The following is a 24,776-nucleotide window of genomic DNA, read 5'->3' as shown; positions in this document are numbered from 1 at the left end:
ATAAGCTCATTAAAGTAATGTACATTCCTGAAAACTTTCCTTCTATTGTCAGAGAGGTTGACACAACTCATACACAAAAACATAACCATCACATGTTATTAAAATGTCTTTAGAGGGCTTTTTTTCAGTATGCATCTACAGTGAAGGGTGTAACACACCAACAAACTGACAAATTGTGACAAAAGCTCATTACAAAACAGTCTCAGGTGAAGTGTAGGTGTTTGTGATTTCACAGTGATAAAAGCTTTCAGATTACATTAGCACGAAGGGAATTAAATCTGCGGTCCAAAATCAACATAGACAGCCTGGAAATGAAAGGAAGACTCTCGGAAAAAATGAGGAGAGAAAACTGAGATGAAGGAAGGATTGAAGGTGAGGGCGAATGAAAGTGAAGTTCACTGTGATGACAGACGGCGTGCATTGCAGAGGAAAAGATGGGAGCGGCGGGACAACCTTCATTAAAGGTCGTGACCTCACCGCAATCCGACCACGCTTTCTTCACCTGCTGAATCTGTGAGTCATTGTTGAAGTGTTGACTCAAAGCTGCATTTCATCATGTGCTGATTTTCCAAAATTATGATTGAGCCCCTGTGTGGGTGAGCATCCACCCCGCGCAGGAATGAATTCATCGATTTTACCCCACAGGCATTTTTACATTATGTACCGAAAACTTAGTTGGTGGAGGAAAATGTTCGTAGTGTACTTTTCTGTAAACCACTGATACATTCCACCTCTGTGTTTCCACCCATAGCCTTGCAATGTTTGTAAAGTGGGTACAGACCACTGCAGACAAGTGTTCAGACCAATAAAAATCAATACCGGCTGCTTTTTGGCTACCACTTGCAACGTTTCCACTGGTGTTTGGGGTACCAAAGCTGGGTGTCTTTCACTGACACATTGCGGCATTTTCCATGGGCATTTCAGCCATGGAACCTGGGTGTTTTTCACCAACACATCTCAGTGTTTCCCAGCAGAGTTTGAGCCACATCTTGGCATTTCCTGGTGGTGTTTGAGCCATTAAACTGTTTTTTATTTTCACTGACACACTGAAATGTTTCCCAGAAGTATCTGAGCCACCAAAACTTTCCATAACCTTTCCATAACCATAATAAACTTAACCACACCATCACCACGGCATTCCTGAGAAACTTAAAGGACGCATTTGCCATGGTATGGCAATACCATAATATGGTTGGAAGTGAAAATTGATGCAGATGATGCTTTAACATCTTTATTCTCTGTCTTCTCTGGATTTCGATTGTGCATTTGTGTCTTCCTATGAGAAGGTGACACCACTGCAAGTACGTATTTGTGTGTCAACATTATGGAATGAAAACATGCTGACAGTATGTCGAAACTCAGTGTTTGTGTATGATGTCCTGTGAAGGAGCCTCTCTCTTTCCGTGTGTGTGTCCCTTTTTGGTGTGTAGCATCCTGCAATATCGCTGTTTGCAAAACATGCCTCACAGAGCAGGTATGTGTCTTCTGCAATGGCAAACAGGTAAGAACAAATCTGCAGCGTCCAGAGGAGATGTGCTGCCTCCGCCGAGGAATCCTTCGCATTCTTTCTTTTGTTGTGACTGAAACACACAAATGCACTTTAAATCACCGTCATGTCATCGCAGAAGCTGCTGGGAGCAGATTCATCTTTTGTTTGGCCACAAATATTACAGAAGAAGTTAAGATATTCAGATAGGAGCATAATAGTTTTATTCTTCTTAATTTGTTGTGTGGTGAGTGAGCCATAAGTATGGAGACACCGCAGATGCTCCAAATGTCATCGGTTAAATACCAGACACACTGACGTAGGTCATGGAACGAACAAAGGTGCCTCAGGAGCTGTTTGAACTTTGGAGATATTCACTTTTTTGTCTTTGTGACAAAACAAAAAAGCCTTATGAATTTACATTTTATTATGCTTTCCTAATTTCATATATAAATACCAACATTTCTTGCCACATAAATTAAAAACAGCTGACAAATACATGTTTGGGAGTTTTTCACCATCTGAACAAACATCTAAATAATGTGATGAGTGAGTTCACTTTGAGACAAAGATGACAGCGGTCTAATTACAGTGTGTGTGTGAGGTGTGAGTGGCAGCTTTAACCCCAACAATCATTTAGACACTCTAACTAATCTTATCTGTCTCAACGAGCTCAGATCCATTTCAGCCCAGTATGCAAATCCCCCCGGTGTAACTCTGCTACTGTAAATGTTTGACTGAGTCATTGTGGGGGATGAATGTGGAGGAGGTGAAACCTAAACCTGACGTCTGCGGCCGCAAGCTAAACTGGGCGAGAGACTCAAATAATTACATTTACTCCAGTTACTGAGGATGACGCTGTTTTCTCTGAGGGCTGTTGGGTTTAGCTGGTTTGGGTCAAAGTAGCCTCATGCATGTTAACAGTTTTAGCATTTGCCTGAGCCCGAGTTTGAAGATTATATTGAGTGAGAAAAAGTCCCCGGTTACTTTAATTCCTAAGTTATCAATTAAGTATCTGTGATTGTGTCTCTCACAGTCTAAATAGCCACCAACAGATTAACATTCCCTAAAGAGTGTGTTCAGGTTATCAGTGTGTGTTTGTGTGTTATCAGTGGCAGAGCAGTTAGCGAGCTGATAGCGCTGATGATCGCCTGCTGTCAGTGTTTACCCTCCATCCCGAGGCTCCAGATAACAGCACATCAAATTATCTGCTGCTGTACTTCACTTGATATCAGGGATATTCAACTTACTGCTCAGGGGCCACTTTTGCAAAATGACAGTAGTCTAAATCTAAAAGACCAAACTATTACATTATGAATGAAAACATATAAAATCTTGTCCGTTAAGTATTGTCCTCTTTCTCCAGGTTTCTTCATCTTTATTTCAGTTATTTTTGCAGAAAGCAAGCACCATCATTTGCTGAACAATATTTTTAAATATTTAAAAGATTTGGTCAAACATGTTCCTACCCTCTGTGAGATCTTAAAAAAAGGTTCAGTACATTCAGGTGTCACAAACCAAGACAACGAACTGAAGCTTACAGTAAGGAAGGAGAGGAGGTGGGAAGGTAAGAGAAGAACGAGTGGGGGAAGGAGGAGTGGAGATGGGGGCTAAATCAGGCCGGTGGTGCTGAAGTGTTTACACAACAAACCTTTCAATTAGCAACAGGCGGCAGCAGGCTAACTGTGCTGATTAGCAGAGCATCGGGGGACTGTGTAACTCTGTGTGTGTGTGTGTTTGCGTGTGTGTGTGTGTGCTGTTGGAAGAGGGGGTTACCTGTGTCCGTCCTGATAAAATCATGAATTAAACTAGTACCGGGTACACGCAGCAGGCCGCCGTACACATCAACAGAACCACTGTGATTACGGTACCTAAAGTGGGGCTGCAAGAGTTTTATCTCTTAAATCAATTGATAAAATGTTGAAAATTATTATATATGATAATGTTGTTGTGAAAACGTCACTATTCTCTACCAAGGTAATTTCCTCCATCTTTTGTCTGACTTATTTTCCTGAACTTAAAGACATTTAATTAATTATGATATAAAACTGAAAAATGCAACAAATCCTCATGTTTAAGCTTTATCATTAATCGATTATAACAGTTGCTGTTGATTGATTTTGTGTTTTCTTATTGTGCAACCAAACAATATTGTTTAAATGCTCTGGAAAAAAAACAAAACAAAAAAAAAACAGCTTTTCTTTTTCGAAACCTTCCTCGCAATACAAGAATTCCTCTTTCTCCAAAGTGTTAAAAAAAACAAAAACTTTCTAAAATGTCTTTTCTTCACCAAAATACCCTAATTTCCCAGAAATATTTAAATATTTTTTCAGCATTTATTTGTTTAAAAATCAGGTGTTCCAGAATCAGTCTGTCTCTGTCAGCTGATTTTAATGGAATTAAACTGAAACCAAATGCTTCCTGGAAGTTAGAAAACCAGGCTAAAATCTGCTGTTATACATAAAAAAATTACCAAAATAAATAAAAAATTGTTTTCACCTTCGTGAAGTAAAAATAAACGTGTCACCTTCAGCTTTGCCTTCAGCACAGGTCAGTGTACCTTCCTCTTAATCAACACGCTTTAAACACAGCTGCAGGGCAGCAGAGCAAGATATGTTGTGTAATTGCTTGTAATTAGTGTCATTAACGTGTGAATGTGTGTGTGTGTGTGTGTGTGTGTGTGTGTGTGTGTGTGTGTGTGTGTGTTGGTTTGGGTTTACACAGAGGTAAGAAGAAGCAGAGAGGAGGATGAGCTTTCCAACTTTTAATGTCTGCGGTCAGTCATCGACTGAAACCTGTCTGCTGTGTGTCTGTGTCTTTGTGTGTTTGTCTGCTGTGAAAAATGTGCACACTGTGTGTATTCATCTTCTAATTCTATACTTGTGAGGACCCTCACTGATAAAAAGAAATGACAATTAAAAAGCTTACAAATCCTGACGTTCAAAAAAATGTCTCTCTCTTCTCCGAATGTTTTTGCAATGCAAACATCGCATTGCTGTCAAAAAATGATTTTTTTTTATAATTTATCAAAAATATTCACCCTCCAAAAATGTCCTCAAATATCCCTGCTCTCAGGAAAATATCTTCTCTTTCCAAGATGTCTTCAGTTGTTAAACACGTTGTCACTCTCCAACACTGTCTTTCTAAAAAATACTCACCTTCAAAAGTTGACTCCACGTTTGAAAAATTCTGTTTCCAAAAATGTCTTTTCTCTCCAAGATGTCCTCACTTGCAAAACATGTCTCTTTTTCTTAAAATTTCCTCTTTCCAAAAATGTCTCTCTCTTGTCAGAGTGTCTTAGTTTTGCAAATATTACATTTCTTTCCAAAAATGTCATCATCAATCAAAAATATTTCCACTTTTCAAAAGTGTCATCAGATGTCCCTAAATGTCTTCTTTTCCCAAGAGGTCCTCACTTTGAACCTGTCTGACAAAATGTCCTCACGTTCAAAGAGCGTCTTCACTTTTTAAAAAATTCCTAGATGTCCAAAAATGTCTTCTCTTTCCAATATGTCCTCCTTTACCAAACATGTTGTCACTCTCTAAAAATGTCTTCACAGTTCAAAAATGTTAACATGTCCTCACTTCCCAACAATGTCCTCGCCTTTGAGGTGTAAAACACACACTAGTCCCCACAGAGATAAAAACACTTTAAAAAAACACTCACTCACTGAGTTGAAACCACAGCACCTGAGGCACGTTTATTCCCCGTCTGTCCCCTCAGACGATCTAACCCTGCTGTTGCTGTCGTGGCACCTCACATTAATCGACTGCTATTATCATATCAGGTTCACAAAAAAGGCCCTGAGAGACAGACAGAGTTAGAATTTACAGTGCAGGAACAATGACTCCTACTGATGAACCTTTTGATGCGCGCACCATAAAAATGGATGGATGAATGGACAACCAAGTGTATATGTCCACAGGGAAGAGAAATCCCATTGACTGAATCTGATCGGGCAGGTTTCCAGCAGCTCAGGGAGGCTTTATGTCAGAGTTTTAAATTGTTGAGTTCATAATCTGGTGGTTAGAGTGTTGCAACACTCGCAGTTTGACAAAAGTTAGACCAAGAAGGTGTCTGAGCTTAAGGACAGGCCTGTCGCCAGGGAGGGATTCAAAGGTCCAGGGGGGCCCATGCAAAGGTCCATGCTCGACTGGCGGTGCTGGAGTGGGTGTGATGAAAGAGCTGTTCTCAATCTGAACTTGTCAAATACACCCGTTCTGTCTGTGTTTTCAGCGTACCAGCAACACCGAAAGCCACATTCTGTGTCCAACCAGGATGAGGCTGGACGGCATTAGATGAAAACGCACTCGGACAGAACTGATGGTGTTGTTGTTTTATGCTGGCGGGTGGCATCAGGCTCATCCACTTGCAGCATGCATGGTGGATATGACTGAAAAACACTGCTGGACGGAACAGATTGCGTGTGCATTAAACACTGAAAGACAGTGTCAAGTAATAATGCTGCCAGTAAAAAAGTAAGATAAGAGCACAAGCGCACTTATAGGGCGGGCACGTAGAGGATGGATGGGTCCAACAAACAACTGACTTTCATTTGGGGGTCCAGAGTTTGCTTCCCGTGTGGATGTGAGAATGTCAAAAGTAGACACGGAAGGATGTGGCACCATGTGAAGAGTTGGGATGACAACATGTTGGTATGCTGGTTGTTGTTAATATATGGGTGCCGTGAAAGGAGCGTTTTTGCTGCTGTGAGAGTAAAAGACACTCGTTCAGTTTCATAATGGCTACAGTTCACCGTTCACCAAAAATATGAGCACTATCATTCATCCACATCTTGGTTCTGTTCTCCTCCGCTGTCCCTGCGCTCAATCTACATGAAGAGGAAACGTTCAAAGAAGTGCTCTTGTTTGACAACATAAAATGCTCAGTTTTATCCATTTTAGAGTTATATTGTAATCTTAAATTCACAATTACTTTTACTTTCACACTCCTCTACAGGACGCCATAAATCCTCATAGGTTGAGAGCAGCCAATGAAAACATTGACTTGCTGCTTGATACTCAGACAAATCTGTTTGCCTGCACAAACTTCAGAAATAAATTCTTCCTCCACACAAGTCTACGATGCTTACTGCAGTTGAGTGAGAGCACACACGTACAGTAACAACCTGCAGACCTCTCTTTCTCTTTCTCTCACGTAGACTTGCAGACCCCGGAGGAGCGCAGTGACCCCAGCTAACGTTTGCAGTTGTCCAGCTGGCAGCCTCTGGCGGCTTCCAGCAGCACGGTTGACTGGAGGCCTGAACCCGCCACACCGCTGGGCTCTAATCCTGTTAAGGAGGAAAGAGACAATTACTCTGCTTTGCTTCGGTTCAGTGCTCAGATCCGCTCCCGCCGACTGCTCAGAGCAAAAACAGTCACCTCCACCGCCAAACGGCTGCAGGGGAGTACGCTGTGAAAACATGCTCTGCTTTAACCTCTGCAGGTGCCACGTGTTGAGTCTTCTATACATCCATGTATCGCTGTTAACCCCAACATCAGGGACTCTAAGAGAAGTCAAACTGCAAAATCCCAAACTGGATTTTCTTGCTGTGTAAACAGTAGGAATGTTATTGTTATTGTACATTAGGGTGAAAAATTATATTTTAGGATTCAAACCCTTTGAAACCTGGAGTGACATTGCTTTTCTTGTGCTGCTTTCAGACGCCTTTCACAAATATTTAAACCTTTGAAATCTGAGGAAGCAGGTGTGATTTCTATCAAAAACATGAGAAAATGCTAAAAAAGCTAAGGAAAAATGTTAAGAGTATATGGTTATATAATCATCTTGCATCATGATCATGTGGTCGGTCCTGTGTGTGTGAATCTGTCCCCAGCTTATCTCTCAAACTGGACCAGTCATTCTATGTGCAAATTTCAACTTCTTGTGGTTGCAGTGATTGACAGTTGTAAAACCTGTTCTATAAAGTGTTTTATACTGTCATTGACCTCTTACTTTCTTAAACTGGCTGATGAGGGCTGCAAGTAATCAATCTAATCACACAGCAAAAGCATGGGATGAAAATTTTGGTCTCATTTTGAATCAGAGCATCTGCAGACTGATTTCAGACCTGATATGTTACAATGCACTAAAGTTGGGCTATGATTCAGGTTTAAACAAAGATGATGGGATGGGAGAAGTTTCCCTTCAAGGGCTTTATGCCACAAAGATTTGTCTTGGTTGGTTCTAGGAGAGTGATCATGGTTACGACAACGATCACTATCACTTTCAGTATCCACACCTTTTATTTTCAAAATATGTAGAAATCCTTAAAACTCAGGGACCTGTTTTATTTGAAAATCAATAATATAATGTGATTTCACCTGGAGTAATCTTCTTAGATCGCCTACATCATAATGCTCATTACACAGACAGTAAGTCTCACCCACACAGACCCTGCCTCATGTGGATCACAAACACACAAAAAAGGGTGGATGTGTTTTTTTTCTGGGAGACAGAGGGTGGAGCTTTTAGACACAAACGACGCTAATCACCACTTGTCACAACTCTGGATTTGGTTTCAAAAGCTGTGTGTCGCTGCATCAATCTCCGTGATCCCCGGCTCACCTCGCCTCGGCTTCAAAGATCATCCGTCTCTGTGTGTGTGTGTCTGGAGGGGTGTTTAAGGCTGCGTTGTCTTGGCTGCATCATCCAGGCATGCAGGGCGGAGTTGTTCCACTTGTGAATGTCTTTGAGGGGCTGTTTGTGTTTTTAGTGGAAAAACAGTGCATGCATGTACTTCAGTGGGTGCGTTTACATGTGCTCGACAACCCTAACCCTAACCCTTTTTTAACAACTCTTGATCTCCTTCTCATGGTTTACCTTTTGACCTTGTTTTTTTCTTTTCTTATCGAGAAACTTCATGCAGTCTGCTTTTTACAAACTCTTTTAAGATGCTTAGACACACATACACACACACACACGCATACACACACACACACAGGTGTGTTGAATTTGGCTGGTGTCATTTTCAGGTAATTGCTGGGATTCGACAATATGACAGGAAGACACATTTCAGCTTTGTCTGTGTACATGTGTGTCCATCTGTGTGGGTGGGGTATGTGCGTTTGTGCATGTGTGCATGTGTGTGTGTGTGTGTGTGTGTGTGTGTGTGTGTGTGAGCGTGAAAGAAAGAGAGAGAGAGAGACACCAGTAGGGGATGGCACCCTGGTGCACATTGTTAGAATGATTGACAGCTTTAGGAACCCAACTGGCAATAAAGTGCCAGGGCGCGCTCACACACACACACACACACACACACACACACGCACGCACACACACACACACACACACACACACACTTTATTGTATCTATGGTCAAAAGTAGTTTCTATGCATTGCACACACACGTGCACGTATAAACCCCCAAACTCACATTTAGTTTCACACATGATGATAGGTCCTAAGGGGTGTTTCACACCTCATCGCATTTCAATTAATAGGTAACACACACACACACACACACACACACACACACACACACACACACACACACAGAGCTTGACTGTCTGTCTGTTGGGTGTAGAGGGTTCATTTTCAGATTCAGATTCAGACAACTTTATTTATCCCAGAAGGGGAATTCAGTTTTACAGCCTACCCAGACCAAATACAAACTGACAGACAGCAACAAGCAGCACTCAGCAGTAGTATGTCAGAGACATCAATATACTGTATGTGCAAAGATGCACACTGGCACCTCGCGTGGTCCCGTGCAAAAAAAAAAAAAAAAATCCCTTGCTACAATACATAAGTTGGTAAACATAAATAAGACATTGTAATGCACTGCGCACAACTTTCACACACTCATAGATAGTATGTATGGACTGTCAGCCATGTGAAGATAAACAGGCAAAACAATAAACCAACTATGTGGTTACAAAATAAAATTTAAAAAAGACTGCTGTCAACATTTATCAGCCTGACAGCAGAAGGAACTTAGAATACTGGTTTGTTTTTCTAACGGGTGCTTTGTAGCATCAGCCTAAGGGCATTAAAGTGAATTTGCTTGAAAGGACGTGATTAGATTGACGGATATTTTCTTTTGTTTTCTGGGCTACAGATTTCTCCCAAAAGGAGCATAGGTCTTGGAGCAGACTTTAATGATACTGTCCAGACTGCTCCTGTCCCTCACAGACAAACATACCTTTGCAATCTTGTTCACTGAAAAAGTACAGCACAACTTCATTATTGTGCATATTTTGGGCCTACATCATTTAAGTATAACCATGTAGGACAAGAAAAAAATACATTAAAATTGTAGACTATTATTCGTTTAAAATTGAAGGAACATGGAGCCCTTTCCAAATCTGTTTTTTTGTTTTCTGATTTTTTTAAGAACCATTTTTTGTATACTGAACATCAGGCTTGTTGTTGACTTGTTCTTTGAAAACAGCAAAACATACGATACTTGCATTTCAAAAGGTCTTTGGCAGGGTTACATGAACACTGCAAATGTTTACCAGATAAAAACCAACAGTTTTGTTTGGGACAGGTAGGCGTTATGAACACAGCATCCCTATCACAGAGAATGAAACTTCTCACAAAAAGTGAAAAGTTAAAGAAACCTCTGGAATAACAGCAGTTTAATGCTCAATGAAATGTATTTATTTTTAAGATGAAGTCTTGCAAGGGTGGAAGGTGACACAAGACACTGTTGAGGTGTTAGAACAAGTTGTCCGAGTTAAAATACCCATCAGACTTGTCCTCATCCTCATCCCCGAAATGCAAACGCAGCAGGTCTCGAGGGAAAACATAGTCATCCATGTTGGGGAGTCTGGACACCACGCAGCAGCTGACGGCGCTGCGGGAAACGTCCATGTGACAGGCCTGATGCCACTCATCAGTTGTTGCGTTGTAATACTCAACATTACAGCAGGTGGAGTGCCCATCGAAGCCCCCGACAACAAACAGCAGATTGTCAAGGACTTCGATGCCAAAGTTGCTGCGGGGGGTCAACATGGAGGCCGCATTCTGCCAGGTGTTGGTCCAGGGGTTGTACGCCTCAGCGCTCTGCAGACGGGCAATACCATCAAAGCCACCAACCTTTGGGAAGATAGGTTAAATAAAGGGTCAAATATAAAAATAGAGATGGAAATAGTTTCTCAAGTCTTTTGCAAAGACGGCCCTCAAAATGTCTCTGAGTTTCAATAAAAAACAGCTGCTGACCAAATCTTCAAATGTGTCACACAGTTTGTGTGTTATATGAGTGTCAGTAGTGTTTTGTGTACTTACTGCAAAAACATGGCCTGCATATGCCATGACGCCAAGCCCACTGCGCCGGGAGCTCATAAAGCTGATCATTGTCCACTGGTCTGTCTCTGGGATGTAATATTCAGCTGTTTGCAGGCATCGGTTTCCATTGAAACCACCACAGATGTAAACCTGGAGAGAACAACAGGGGGTTTTAGTGATTTAGCACTTTTCTTGGCTTCAGATGGGAATAAATAATACAGAAGTTTTTCTACACTTCTGTGAGATAATTAGTGATTTACAGCTGGGACCCTGCATCTTATGAGGGATCTCATAGTTGAACTAAAAAATAAATTGGAACAAAAAAAAACTGTTGTCCATGTGGTCTTATTACCAGTAAGACAACAGGTGTTAATGTAAAACGTTAAAGTTACAGCTGGCAACTTTTCTGAAAATGACTTTATCACATTTGCTGAAACTGTCACTATATTCTGAAAGAAGCACAAGACAAATACTCTATGAAAAAACCCCAAACATGATCCTTTTCATCCTGTTGCATCTATGGCATTCACAAGAATTGATCACCATGCATGGAAAACAACCAATCAGAGCCGAGGAGTCTCTAACGTATCTGTCAATTGTGTCAATCACTCTGTGAATTTCAGTAAAACTCGCTCTGCCATGTACATCTCTTAATACCTCTTAATATCTCTTAACATAATAAGAAAGTTTGTGACTTTGCCACCATGTTGAAAATATACAAGCCGAAACAAAGCACCACCCACCTACTGGTGGAAACCTTCTCATTTTACAGCTAAACGGTACACTAAAATATGTTTCCAACACATTTAAAAAAATTGATTGTTAAAAAAAAAAAGTTTCATTCTCTACTCTCTGAATTATTCCAAGCATCTTTTTGACTTCACCCACCTTGTTGTGGAGTGTTGTGCAGCTGGCGTCGCTCCTGACCTCGTGCATGGGTGCGATCAGACTCCACTGGTTGGTCTTGGGCCTGTAGCGCTCTGCAGAGCGGAATCGTATATGCCCATCATAACCTCCCATGGCATAGATGCACCCGTTCAGCACGGTGACGCTCACATAGCAGCGGCGGCAGTACATGGATGCCACCTCATGCCAGGTGTGTGAGCTTAGGTTAAATTTACACACACTGTTGAAATAATTCACCCTGTCAAAGCCGCCAACACAGTAGAGATCCCCATGGAGGATGGCGGTGCCGTGATAGGCACGAGGATGCTCTTGGTGGTCTTTCATGTACATCCAGTTGTCAGTGCGGATATCATATGCCTCAATGTCGTTGGCGGCCTCGTCAGCTCTCCAGCCGCCAACAGCCAACAGGATGGCATTAGGCAGGCGAGGCCGGGCGAGGCGGTGGCAGCTGAAACGATTTAGATGGGTCGTGTTTGTCCTGATGTGACATACGATGTCATGGGCTTCTTTGATCATCAGCTGGCACTCATAGTTGTTTATCACCAGCTCACTGGACATCACATTGATCATCAGATCGTCCAGATTCAACAAGGCCAATCGGACCTACAGAGAGAAAACAGGACCGAATTTTTGAATTGTGCTTAATAGACTGTAGTGATTTTTATTTTAACTCAGGCAGATATTTCACCTGTTTACTCTGCCAACCAAAGTCTTAAATATTCAAACTCAAATTACCGCTTTGAACCTGCAGTTGTAAACTTTAATGAAAATAGCATTGTCATATTTGCTAAAAATATCTCTCTGTTCATTTGTATTTCTTTTTGTTTATTTCTTTTGCTTATTTTTATATGTATTTTGTTTGTTTGTTAATTTTATGAGGATACTTTCATTTTCAGATTTCTATTATATAACACTGACTTTGTTTGCCTTGTATTTTATATAGTTTTTTCTACTAGATTTATTTGTATTTGTATCTATTTAATTTCTTTATTTTATTCATTTATTGTATCAAGTTACTTTTATTTTCAGATTTTTATCATGTTACATTGACTTTTGCTGTTTTTACATGAATAATACCAGGAATTTCTTCTTAATAAGTTGATGCATTTTGTTAACATATTCTGTGGTCTATAATGTTGTATAATGTTTTGCCTTTTCTTAGTGTGAGTGTTAACGGGTTTTGAGGTTATTCATAAGTTGCAATGTTATCTTATTTCTTTGTGAGCTTTTCAGCACCATTGGCCATTGCTGACGATAAATCTAAACTAAATGTAATTACAGAAAGTTATCATACCTTAGATAGGAGTTCAGCTATGTATCTGTGTCTCTCCTCAGGTTTGTAGGAGATCCAGTGCAGGATGGCCTCATACACAGTGCTCTCTGATCTCACATTGAGGTCGTCAGGTTGAAGGATGTCAATGAGTTCCTGCACAGAGAGCTGCGGGAACTCCTCAGTGCAAACAACCTCCTCAAAGTGAGCAATGATGTACCCGTAGGCCTTGTGCCGCAGTTCTAAGTGGAAGATGAAGTTGGTGAGCTGAAAGATGCCAATGCAGTTCTCAGGGCAAAGACGCTCTCCCAGGAAGTTGCAGCAAATTTGCACAATGTGCATTATGTTGAACTGATCAGCAGCAAGCAGCAGCTCCTGTACGTTGTCCTCGGTCACAGAAACAGAGCCGGTGTATGCAAACTCAATGATGAGCTTCATTGTGTCAGGAGACAAGCCGGGTATGTCAACGATCTGTTCGTCTGGAGGTAGCCAGCGTTTGAAGAGAGCTCTGTGAGTAAGGATGAAGACAGACAGTTGAAAACAGACTGTATTTAGATTTCTCACCTTCACACTAAAAACAGTAAAAACTTTTAAAAACAGCTGCAAGATTCAAATATGACGTAGATAAAGAGTCTTTCGTACTTTGTACGCATAGCTTTAAACAGACAGCACTAATTAACCCAATACACTGAATAGCACACCTAAGGCACAATATTTTAACAGTCTGGGTACATTCAGGGTCTTGATGCAACTTGGCTCATCCAAGTTAAGACATAAAATCTATTGAATAACTCACATATGCAAATAAAATAATTGATTTTCTCCTTTAGGTAAAGCTTAATAATGCTGATGATGGCTTTTCAAGATGAGTGCCGACTTTTTTGAGCATTTATTTTGTTGCTGTTCTGAACATACTACATAGTCAAACTCCCAGCTGGCTTCTGACATTAATATGCAGAAAGACATTGGACTCTTACACTGGACAGCAGTTAAATCTAGATTGGAATGACAATTGGATTGAGGATATTTTAAGCGTCTAACAAAGTTAAAGTTCCACGTTGTGTGGATGTGAACATGATGATGTTTTGCAGATGTTGGGTTTTGTTCTCTTTAGCTTGTAACTTCAGTTGTTGTTCTATGTCAAAATGACACCGATATGACATGTTTGGAAGATGCTGTTAACTTAACACATAGTTAAAACCAACACAATTTTGATGTCATCTGTCATTAGTACTGTATGTGTAATGACATTAGATGTAGTCCTGACATTTTATGTGGTAACCCGACATCAGAACTGAAATTCAACCAAATATCAACATCTAATGATGTCTGGGATGTAACTGAGAGCAGTATATAGTCAGACCAGTATAGATTCAAAATTAAACTTCATGTGAATAATATTTTTTAAAGAACAATTAAAATACTAAATTTAGAATAATAAACGACCTGCACTTAATGTAAAACACCATTAAATGTCATGTTCAAACCATGGAAGTCATTATTTTGTTGTAAACACCTTAAAGGCAGCAAAAACCTTTATTCTAAATAATAACAGAAAGTATGCAGACTGTGTACACAGACAGGAAATTAGCACCAATAGTTACCTTTTGAAACAAAATTACTTATATATATTCCTTCTGATGGTGCAATATCCTCTCTTACAGGTCAAACTTGTTTTGTCACAAATGCGACATGGACCAAATAAACTTATTACTTATTGTTACTGATGTATCTTATTAACTGTTGCTTTTATTTTTTTTTCAAATCAGATACTTACATGAAGTAAGGGCTGCATCGACAGAGGACGATCTTATGGACTTGAAATTTGATGTCCCGGACTTTGATGACTGCGTCACAAAACTCTCCCTCCAGACGGAGATCATTTAACACTAAGCTCAGCTGGTGTAAGGATTCGTGATGGTCATTCATCTTGATTTCTTTTTAGAGAGCTTTTTTTGGGGCTGTCTGTGTGTCTTGTGAGTCTAAACAGATCTGGAGAGGCAGTGTGGACTCACTCAGCTAGATTCTATAGAATTCTAGACCCGGGATTCTGTTCTAGACTGGATTCTGATGACATCATTGTAACATCAACATCTAATCCAACCTGCAGAGAGTTAGATTTACAACTCCTTTTTTCCCAGCTTTATTTAACAAAAAAAGTTAGATTTACATAAACGCATTACCTTATTTGTTTAAATGTAGTTTTTTACATCAGTATGATCAAAGGAAGATGATGTTCCACCAAAGTCCCAAAAACAGCATAAGTGGCTATGTTTTGCATATGTGCTCACCCTGCACACTGTAAACTGCTATATAATTTTCTTCATAAATGCACACAAAAAGGTTTAAGAGCTGAGATGGATGCAGATACATCAAAAAGTGCAAATACACGCTCATCAAATGTATCAAAATAAAATGAAAAAAAAAAACTGCCAATATTCGAAAATATACATTTTTGAAAACCAAGTGATTGTAATTTGAAATTACAAATACAGATTCTATATAAACTGATATTGTGACATATTTAGGATTTTGGTACATGGAGTATGGGTCTGACCCTGGCTGACCTCTAGCTCACCTGCCCCTGTCGTCCTTGGCAGCAGCCTGGGATTACAACCTGCAGCCCTCCGCTGCATGTCATGCCCTCTCTATCTTCCCTCTTTCCTGTTTATCTTTGGCGGCTCAATAATAAAGCCATAATGTATGTATGTATTTATGTGTGTATGTATGTATGTATTGATGTATTATTTAAAAAAAACTGGACTATCACTCAGGAGACCACTGTTTGTGTCCTGTGTGCAAATGCAAGTCAGTCAGTGATTGAAGTGATATAGTAGGTCACGTGATACATATGGGATCAATGTACTTATATTTAGCCCAACCATAATGTTTTTTTCTGAAACCTTGTTGCACACGTTGCCTTAGGAAGCAAACCTAAAAATGTTTTTTTTTTTAATCTATGTATTGAGTTTATTTTGATAAGAGAGTGAAAACTGTACATTTCCTGTATCAAGGGAGCAGAATGTGTAGAATAAAAACAAACGATATCTCTGGTTCTGCTTTATTCACTTATATACAAACTACCTGGTCTCTCTGAGACCTCATGTCTATTGAAATAAAGGTTACATTGAAATAAATACATTAAAAAATACAGTTTGAAGTTCAGTAGGATGTTTTCCCAGGTTGCAAAAATGTGTAAAAAGTTTGCTACATATTTTCATACACTTCAAATGTGTTTCTATCTTCAGGATGCAAACACCAGACCCTGATGCAGTTTCCCTGAGTGTCATGTTCAATACACATGACCACTGTAAACAGGCATCCAGGTGCACTGTTACTTTTGAGATCAATGATGGATGCTCTTTGTAATTATGGGAGAAAATTCTATGTGATGTTAGATTCGTTTTTGGACTTTTTCAGTCTCTTACTTTCAAATTTAGGAGATGGAAGATAAGTGAGGATGAGAGAAGAGAGAACAAAGTGTAAGGGCAGCAGCTGGAGTTGATTTTTTTTAGGAAGCAATGGAGAGAAGCACGAAACTGCTGTTACATCCCCTCGAGCTTCTTCTGAGACACACACACACACACACACACACACACACACACACACACACACACACACACACACACACACCCTCTTGCCTTTGTGGACCTCTCTACAGTGTGTCAATCAAAAGTGTGTGTCACAGTTGTTGGCTCAGACATCTTTTGCTTCAGACTTTTTTGAGAATGGATGGGGCTGTCACTAACACACACACGCACACACGCACACACACACACACACACACACACACACACACACACACAGCAGCTAGCCCCTCTCTGAGTAGCTCAATGCTAAACAAATTAGCAGATAGTAGTCATATTTCTCATTCAGAACGCGCCGCTCGTCCCTGAGCGGCCCATTAATCATACTGAATGACAGGGCGGCTCATGATGAAAGCTACCCGTCACGCCGTCCACTTGTGGCGCTCCAAAAAAAGCCATTCACTTTAACTTCTGCCCTCTCTTTCTTCTTCCTCCTCTCTCTTTCTGTCTTCTCCTCTTTCTCCTTTCTCTCTTTCTTCGAGGGTTTTTGTTTTCTCAAGCTCCAGCAGCCCCGTCACCCTCCTCCACCCCCCATAAGAAGAAAAGAAATGAGAGAAAGACAGAAGCTCAGGGGGAAGGAAGGAATGCATTGAGTGAGTGTATGATTGACCCCCTCAGTATCTCTGCTGCCTTTCAGGAGCTGCATGTGTCAGCAGAGTCAGCCCGTCGCTAAAGAAGCTGCAAAAACTGCAGCTCTGCTTGTTTTTCTTTCTCTTACCTGAACTGAAAGTTGACCCAGTCGTCTGTCTGTTGAGTGAGTTTCATGACCTCAGACCTAATTTAAACCCCCACAGAAAGAGAGAGTACATCTTTTTGTTTGCACTTTGAAGATGTGGGGTTTTTATCAAGGTTTTTTGTCTTTTTCTTTCTTCCTCTTAAGAGTTGCACAGATTTTATTTATTTGTTTGCTTGTTTATATGACACACTTTCTGCTAATGTGGGTGCTTGTCTTCTGAGAGTCTCTAAATAACTTGTAGCCTTGTGCAAAATGATTGTGACATGATGAAAAATTAAAGAAACTACACTGCAAACAACTTAAAATGAAATACAGGCCCCCAAAAGATGATGCTCCCTTGACTTTCAACAAACTCCAATTTAAAGCCATCTGCGGCAATATCTGATGCTCAGAGTAGCTGATGTGAAGACTGAGAAGCTTTTGGGGTCATGTGTGACAACATAAGGTGGGCGAAGATTCTCGGTCATCTGCTGGTCTCTGTATTTTTAAGTGCTGTATCACAGGCAACCAGACTTGGTTGAGTTTCCAAGATATCATCAGGTCTTGGATACAGTTTTTAGGGTGCACCAGTGTTTAGTTGTGCTGCAGTAAGAGGTGATAGGTGATAGATTTTAGGGTTGGGTGGGTTTTGGGATCATCTAGGCAAGAGGGAGACAGATTTAAGGAGTGCATCATGGTTGATGTGGAGGGGTCTTGAGGTCGATGCTGATCAGGCTGGATGAAGACACAAGTTGTGTCTGACTGCAGCAGAATCCTTTCAGCAGAAGGTCAGAGGTTCTTCAGGAGGACAGAGGAGTTTTCTTTTGGTGTGACCTTTGACCTCTGTCTCCTCAGACAGCTGATCCCACAGTGACGGTCTGAACAAACGGAAATGGCCGATCAGCACCGCTACTGTTGGTCTGAAGTTTGGAGACATAAAGAACTGGATGATGATCACTGGGTTTTGTGTTTTTCATTTCTGTCAGTGTCTTTCTCTGTTAACTTTAATTCATTTTGTATTTTTTTAAATTAAAGCTTTTAATCCTTTTTTTTTTTTACTTGTTTTTCCTCTTAATTTCTATATTGGTCATTTACTTTCTTTCCTTTTATTTTGCCACAGTTTCTTTGACCACACTTGATTAATTTAAGCACTCAAACACCCTTTGTGTGTGTGTGTGTGTGTGTTTTCCTTTGACTGTATCTAATGTCTTTTTTAACTTTGTCTGACAGATGATTTATCAACTCGATTCTTAATCACGTTACAGCCGAGTGGAGCCAGAGGTGAGGCGGAGCACCAACTCCTCCCAAATATTAGATTGAACTGGAGGCTTTTATCCAGACACCTCACAGTCCCATGAGTGCATACGTAGTAACTACTGTGGCCCCAGTGGGACTTTAACCCCTTATTCCTTGTTAGTCTCACTGTCAATGCAAAATCAACTTTGGTGCTTTATAGTGCTGCTCAGACTAGAATATTGTTTCTCTGGGCTGCATGAATGCAACTGCTCAGCTTTTGTGTTGCTGTTTGTTTTACACATTTTAATATTGTATGATGTACAATTTGTACTGGTGTAGCATTTATGCTTTTTATTTTATCAACCAGCAGTTTGCTTCATGCTCAGGTCAGCAGATACTCATAACAAAATTCACTGCATTGGTTTACCAAAATGTTTACATTGTCTTAGCAAAACCACACTTAAATTAAATATCAAAGTTTTTAATGCACTCAATAAATATGTAATGTTTCCCTCAAATTCGGGCTGAAAATCAGTAAAAATCAATTTTAGCAAGCACTTCTCATTTTGCACAATAATTCATCCACCTGAAATGTGTTGCATATGAAGGCCACCTGTGTTGTAATGATGCAGTTTAACAGTTTGACACCTAAATTAACATGATTTTTCTTGTGTTGTGTTGAGACACCTTTTTCTACAAGCATTAAAACCTTTGAAACTCACAGAATGTCATTTGTTTTCTAACAAAAACTACGGAAAAACAGCAATGCGTAAACAATGCCCCACAGAAGAAATCAGGAAAAGGTAACAAGAAAATGACTAGATTGTTTTTTTAAAAGGAGAGATAAATATATTAGAAATGTGTTTTTTTAACACAAGGGACAGTTTTCAGAAAACCGTTTATAATTAATACTTTATATTTAAAATTATGTTATAGAAATCTGTATATTGTGTGTGTATATTAGCACTTTTTTCATCATTTTTCTTTTCTTTTTTGCTACTTTTTCTTGTAACTTTTTGTTTAGCCACTCATTGCCTTCTCTCCATGCACGTTTTTGAGCAAATCAAGCTAGTTTGATCAGGTTTCAAAGGGCTGATCAGCATGTTAATATGCCACACCTGTCAGGTGGATGGATGCTCTTGGTGCTCACTAGATTTTAACACATTTGCAAAATTAAACCTGAGAGAAATGGGATCAAAAACAAAAGTGTTGCATGCAAATTTTGTTCAGTGTATATTTCCAGCTTTAGTTGATGTTTATTTACACACATAATCGAGTGTTATTTTGGTTTTAACTTCTTCTTTGTGCTTCCACAAAGTCAAGACTTTCCTCCTAATATACACAGACAATGTGGGTATCTACACATAGAGATGCAAATCCTGGACATGAGAGGTCTCTTAGACACAATCTCCATCAATAAAGGCAAAATGTGTTGTTTTTTCTATTCAGCTCAGGTGAATTTACACCATAAATGAGCCAACAAACAGAACAACTGACAAACACACACTGGAACAACAAAGCAAAAAATGAGCTGTCCTCTTACCTCAAGAGTCCACTTATATCACACATTCCTGATGCGGATTGGACCACTGGGTTTCAAACCAGCCAATGAGGGCTGAGTCTGAGTTCACAGGTGGGAAGACTTAGCTGGTGAGCAGGCACACACACATGCACACACACATAGAAATCCATCAGTTAGTTGTTTGCACCTGCTTTCCTGCTCAGGGCTGAATATCTCATCAGGTGGCCAAAGACAGGTGTGCCTGCAGCACCCAAAAATAATCCAAAAATTAGGTGTATTAGGTGTAAAATGTAAAGGTAAAAAAAAGTATTCATATTGGTTTATTTGCTTATTCAGTGTGTCATTTCCAAAACAACAACAAAAACCCATGATACACCTTTTCTCATAATATTTCTACACATTCCAAAAACAAACAGAAGCAGGAAGAAGAAAAATGTATAACACCTGCCCCTTCTTACTAATAACAAAAGCTACTGTAGATACAGATACAAATGGCCAACCTTTCTATATTTATACCTTTCTTTTTTTCACAAACCATATTAAATTAAGCGAAAACAACAAAAACAATCAATGTAAGTCGTCTTAACATTACTGAGTTTTTTTTTCTTTATATTGTCACACACACACACAGACACACACACACACACACACACACACACACACACACACACACACACACACACACACACGCACACACAATCTCCTCTGCCATCCATCATTCTGGACAAGATCTCCAGTAAATTAAGAGTCTCTCAGGGTTTTTACTTTCTCATTAAATCAGCTTTTATTCTCCTGGCCTAACTTCCTTCCTCCTCTCTTTTCATAGTGATGCTGACCCGCCCTCACCTAGCAGGGGAGAGCGCACACACACACACACACACACACACACACACACACACACACACACACACACACACACACACACACACAGAGAGCCAATACAATTACCACAGAGGGCATTAGGCGGAGCAGCTCCCCGTGTGTTTTGCTCTCATTGTTCCTGCCGTTTCCCTGCAGCTCGTCTCATCTGTTTGTGTCAACCTGAGCCGAGCTGGTGCTCCGTCCTACCGACACAGCTTCATACAGTTAATCTAACTATCCAATTAATGTATTGATAACACATCAGTCTGATCCTGATGGAGGCTGTTGGACGATTAAATCTCCTTTAAGAATGAAAAAACTATGATAAGAGACTGTTTGAGGCAAATGTGCAGCTTGAGACAAATTACAATGAATGTGAAATTAAATGTTTATTTTAGAATATTTTGGGTTTTTTTTCCCTTTATTGACAACATAGGTGGACTAAGTGGCGTGGGTAGTTCCCAGGCCTCTTAGTCCACCTATGTTGTCATTGGTATGTTGAAACGACCACCACTACCCAAAACTTTTTGTTGCTACTGGTTTAGCCACTTAGCAATTTAACATAAAAAGACGTTTATTAGTTGTCTATTTGTCTTTAGATGAAAGAGTGTGCAGAATCTGTGTAAATGACAAAAATAAACATTCATAATGTTGATGTGGAGTTATGCAATACTTTTGCTCATTATTTATAGGTTTTTATGTATTTTTAATATATTTAATGATCATTTTAAAATATGGTCTAAATTTGGGCTATACAGCTAATTGATCCCATCCTATAATGGGGCTGAAGCTTGGAGACAATATTTAAATGATGTCTATTGTTCAAAGGAAAATGAATCCTAATGAGGATCCAGCAGTAAGAAGAAACGTCAGTGTTCAGCAGAGGCGACTGAGCGTTCCTGCTCAGAGGATGATGTGTCTCTAAAATATGTTAAAAGTATGCAGGGTGACGTGTTTACCGCTGAGGAGGTGTTTGACTACCTGCGGGTCTTTAGTTACAGGTGTGTGCATGTGCATGTGAGTGTGTATGTGTGTGTGTGTATGTGTGTGTGTGTGTGTAAGAGACTGGGAGAGATGAACAGTAGACAGAGTGTGATCTCAGTCTGAGCGACGTTGTGGTTCACCAGAAGTAAGGAGGGTTTCAAAGGCAGCAGATTAGGTGGAGCTGTGTGTTGCAATGCAGCGGTGTACTGTTACATGCATGCACACACACACACACACACACACACACACACACACACACACACACACACACACACACACACACACACACACGACAGGTAGTTCTGGGCCAGACAGTATAATTACAGTTCTCAGCTTCAACCTCCAGAGCAGAGGGACAGGGAGAGATCGAGAGGTTATGTGAGCACTAACATGCAGTAAGTGAGGACAGTTTTCAGTGGTAAAGGGTTGAAACCAAATGTAGTGATAAAAAAAAAGGGGATCCATCATCCACTAATTCAAAGACTGATGGTTCAATATCCTGCACCCCTAGTCCACATGTCAAAATATATGTTGGGAGGATACTGAAGCCTAAACTGCATCCAGCACCATCAGTGTATTTGAATATTTTATATAGGGTCGGAGGTGGCACCTCGTTCGGTAGCCCATTGCATTTCTTCTCTCTCTCTATGCCTGCAACAAACAGTTATTCATTCAGTTAATTTGTAGATTATTTTTCAAATAATTAATCTACTAAAAATGCCAAATCACAATTTCCCATTTTCAGATGTCTCTGACCAACAGTCCAAGACCAAAAAGATAGATGAATCATGATAAATCAGAATTTTCTAGCAATTGTGAAGTCATATAATTGACAGATTGAGTTGTTTTATAAAAGTACCCTCTTATCCAAGTCAACCTTGTACACAATTAAGTTAGCTTGAGCTTAGAGGATAATTTGAACTTTCCAGCATCTCATTTGAGATGAATATTTTTTTCTAGTTCCGGGAAAAAAAAATTAAAACACAGGGAAGGCACACACACACACACACACACACACACACACAAACACACACACACACACACAGAGCTGCAGGGCAGGTAGCACCTCAGTTGATGTATAGAGGTCAGAGGTCACTGGGGCAGGAATTAGAGAGCAGCCAGGAGTGACTGTGTGTAAGGTATGGGTGTAGGCATGTGTGTAGGCATGTGTGTGTGTGTGTGTGTGTGTGTGTGTGTGTGTGTGTGTGTGTGTGTGTGTGTGTGTGTGTGTGTGTGTGGGCGGGGTTCAGGCGTTCATTCACAAACTCCATCTGACATGACAGGCACACACCTGAACAAGCTCAGGTTTCTGATCAATGCATGTTACTGACAAGAATGTGTAATAAAATATATTGATTTTAGAAATTTAACTTATGAATGATGACTTTCTTTGAACCACAGAGAGAGAGAGAAGGGGGGGTCATAACTGATCAGCGCTGCAAGACAAGACGAATCTAGAAATCTGGTGTCTGCAGCTCTGTTGCTGATGACCACACTGAGTATTTTGAAATACTATGCAACAACTTTTGCAAAACATTTCATAGCAGTCTGTGTTTGCACGCAATTCTCTTTGAGTTCCCGCTGATTCACACGTCATATTGTGCAACAGCCAACATTATTTCATCCAAACAATATTGACAAATTCTGCTTTAAATCTGAGAGTCTGTGAGGTGATGAAACTGAGACAGCTTCTCAGATCACTCTCATTCACAGAAAATGGAAATACTCAAGTAAAATACAAGTACCTCGAAACTGAGTAAGAGTTCTTTCCACCACTGGCAGTTTGGGTCAACATGAAGAGACTGTGTGTGTGTGTGTGTGTGTGTGTGTGTGTTGGTTGGGGGTGGAGCACAGATAACTCACAGCTGGCAGGTTGCTTCCTACTGTAAATGATAAATGGATTAGGGAGGAGAAGGAGGAGGACACACTGCTGAAAGAGAGAAAGAGAGAGAGAGGAGGTGAGGTTACGTCTGCACTAAAGTGACTAAATTACAAAAAAATCAAATGAAAAAGACATATTATTCCCATGTTAGCGTAGTGAAGAGTTACAACCAGTATAGTACTGTAACTGAATACAGGGAGCCACAATCTCATCACTGTTTAATGCTCAGTTGTCTGATAATAGAAACTGAAAAATGTGTCCATAAGAACTAAATCCTGAGTCCAACTGTCTTTTTTATATGTACATGTTTACGAGGTCTTTAGGGGCATTTATGTGGTGTTGGAATAATCTGAAAAGTTATTAAAATGTATTTCCAACTTGGAAAATTCAAGTGACCTTTTGAAACCTGAGCAACTGGGCAAAAAAAAAGCACAAAAAATAGCCCAAAAAACTGTTTAAAAAAGGCAAATTATAATTTAAAAAAATAGGGGCAAATGTTTAGAAAACTAAAATGAAAATTTGAATTTATTTTTTTTAGTTGTGTCACAAAAAAAGCTAAACTATATAAAATAAAAACTTTTTAAAATGTTCACCACTTTGTCTTGAGTCATTTCATTGTTTGTTTTTGATTTTCTTTTTTCTTTTTTTGAGGTAATTTTCTTGCAGTTTTCTTCTTTAAATAACTGTTGCTATTTTTTGGGCCATTTCTTTTTAACATGCTTATCAACTGCTTCTCCCATGTGTTTGAAACCAATTTTCTCAGGCTTCAAAGGGTTCGTTTACACATTCTGACAAGTACAAATAATAAAAGGGAACTTATCTGCATTTGATTTGCCATTTCATCAAACTTTTCTCACCTGCAATATCTCTGCTGTGTGGAAGCAGGTGTTTGTTTATGCTCCTTTTAGATCCACCTCACCTCTGATTCTCGATCAGGGTCACGAGGACACCAGACAGAGCATTCCCTCGATTGGTCACCACTCTGCCGCAGACAGACAACCATTCACATCTGCAGGCAGGTTATAGTCTCCAGTTCACATGCACTGGGACTCAGGGAAGAAAGCAGGAAACCCTGAGCACCCTGAGGACACACAC

General features: G+C 40.0%; 1 protein-coding gene and 1 long non-coding RNA gene across 3 annotated transcripts in view; both read right to left on the bottom strand.

Annotated features, from left to right (window-relative positions):
* Positions 1-9,591: 9,591 nt before the first annotated feature.
* On the bottom strand, positions 9,592-15,244 carry LOC121954832 (kelch-like protein 10). Its single transcript, XM_042502544.2, has 5 exons — positions 14,672-15,244; positions 12,919-13,402; positions 11,607-12,227; positions 10,719-10,868; positions 9,592-10,529 (listed from the first exon to the last, which is right to left on the bottom strand). Exons 1-5 carry the CDS (start codon positions 14,821-14,823, stop codon positions 10,149-10,151), a joined length of 1,788 nt encoding a protein of 595 aa, XP_042358478.2. The 5' UTR covers positions 14,824-15,244; the 3' UTR covers positions 9,592-10,148.
* A 697-nt stretch (positions 15,245-15,941) lies between these two features.
* The window catches only part of LOC148187642 (uncharacterized), a 55,398-nt gene continuing 46,563 nt past the window's right edge, over positions 15,942-24,776 (bottom strand). The window contains exons 6-8 of one of the 2 annotated variants that reach the window (XR_015778392.1): positions 24,539-24,762; positions 19,976-23,729; positions 15,942-18,116 (exon numbers count right to left, since the gene is read on the bottom strand). This is a non-coding gene — a long non-coding RNA (uncharacterized LOC148187642). Of the gene's footprint in view, positions 23,730-24,538; positions 24,763-24,776 lie in introns of both variants that reach the window. The other variant, XR_015778393.1, reaches the window with a different exon arrangement.

The sequence above is a fragment of the Plectropomus leopardus genome, chromosome 13 (assembly GCF_026936395.1).
Source record: "Plectropomus leopardus strain MGB_pleo_1.0 chromosome 13, ASM2693639v1, whole genome shotgun sequence".
NCBI lineage: Eukaryota > Metazoa > Chordata > Actinopteri > Perciformes > Serranidae > Plectropomus > Plectropomus leopardus.
Note: the sequence above shows the minus strand (reverse complement) of the source record. Positions and strands in the feature narration are given on the sequence as shown.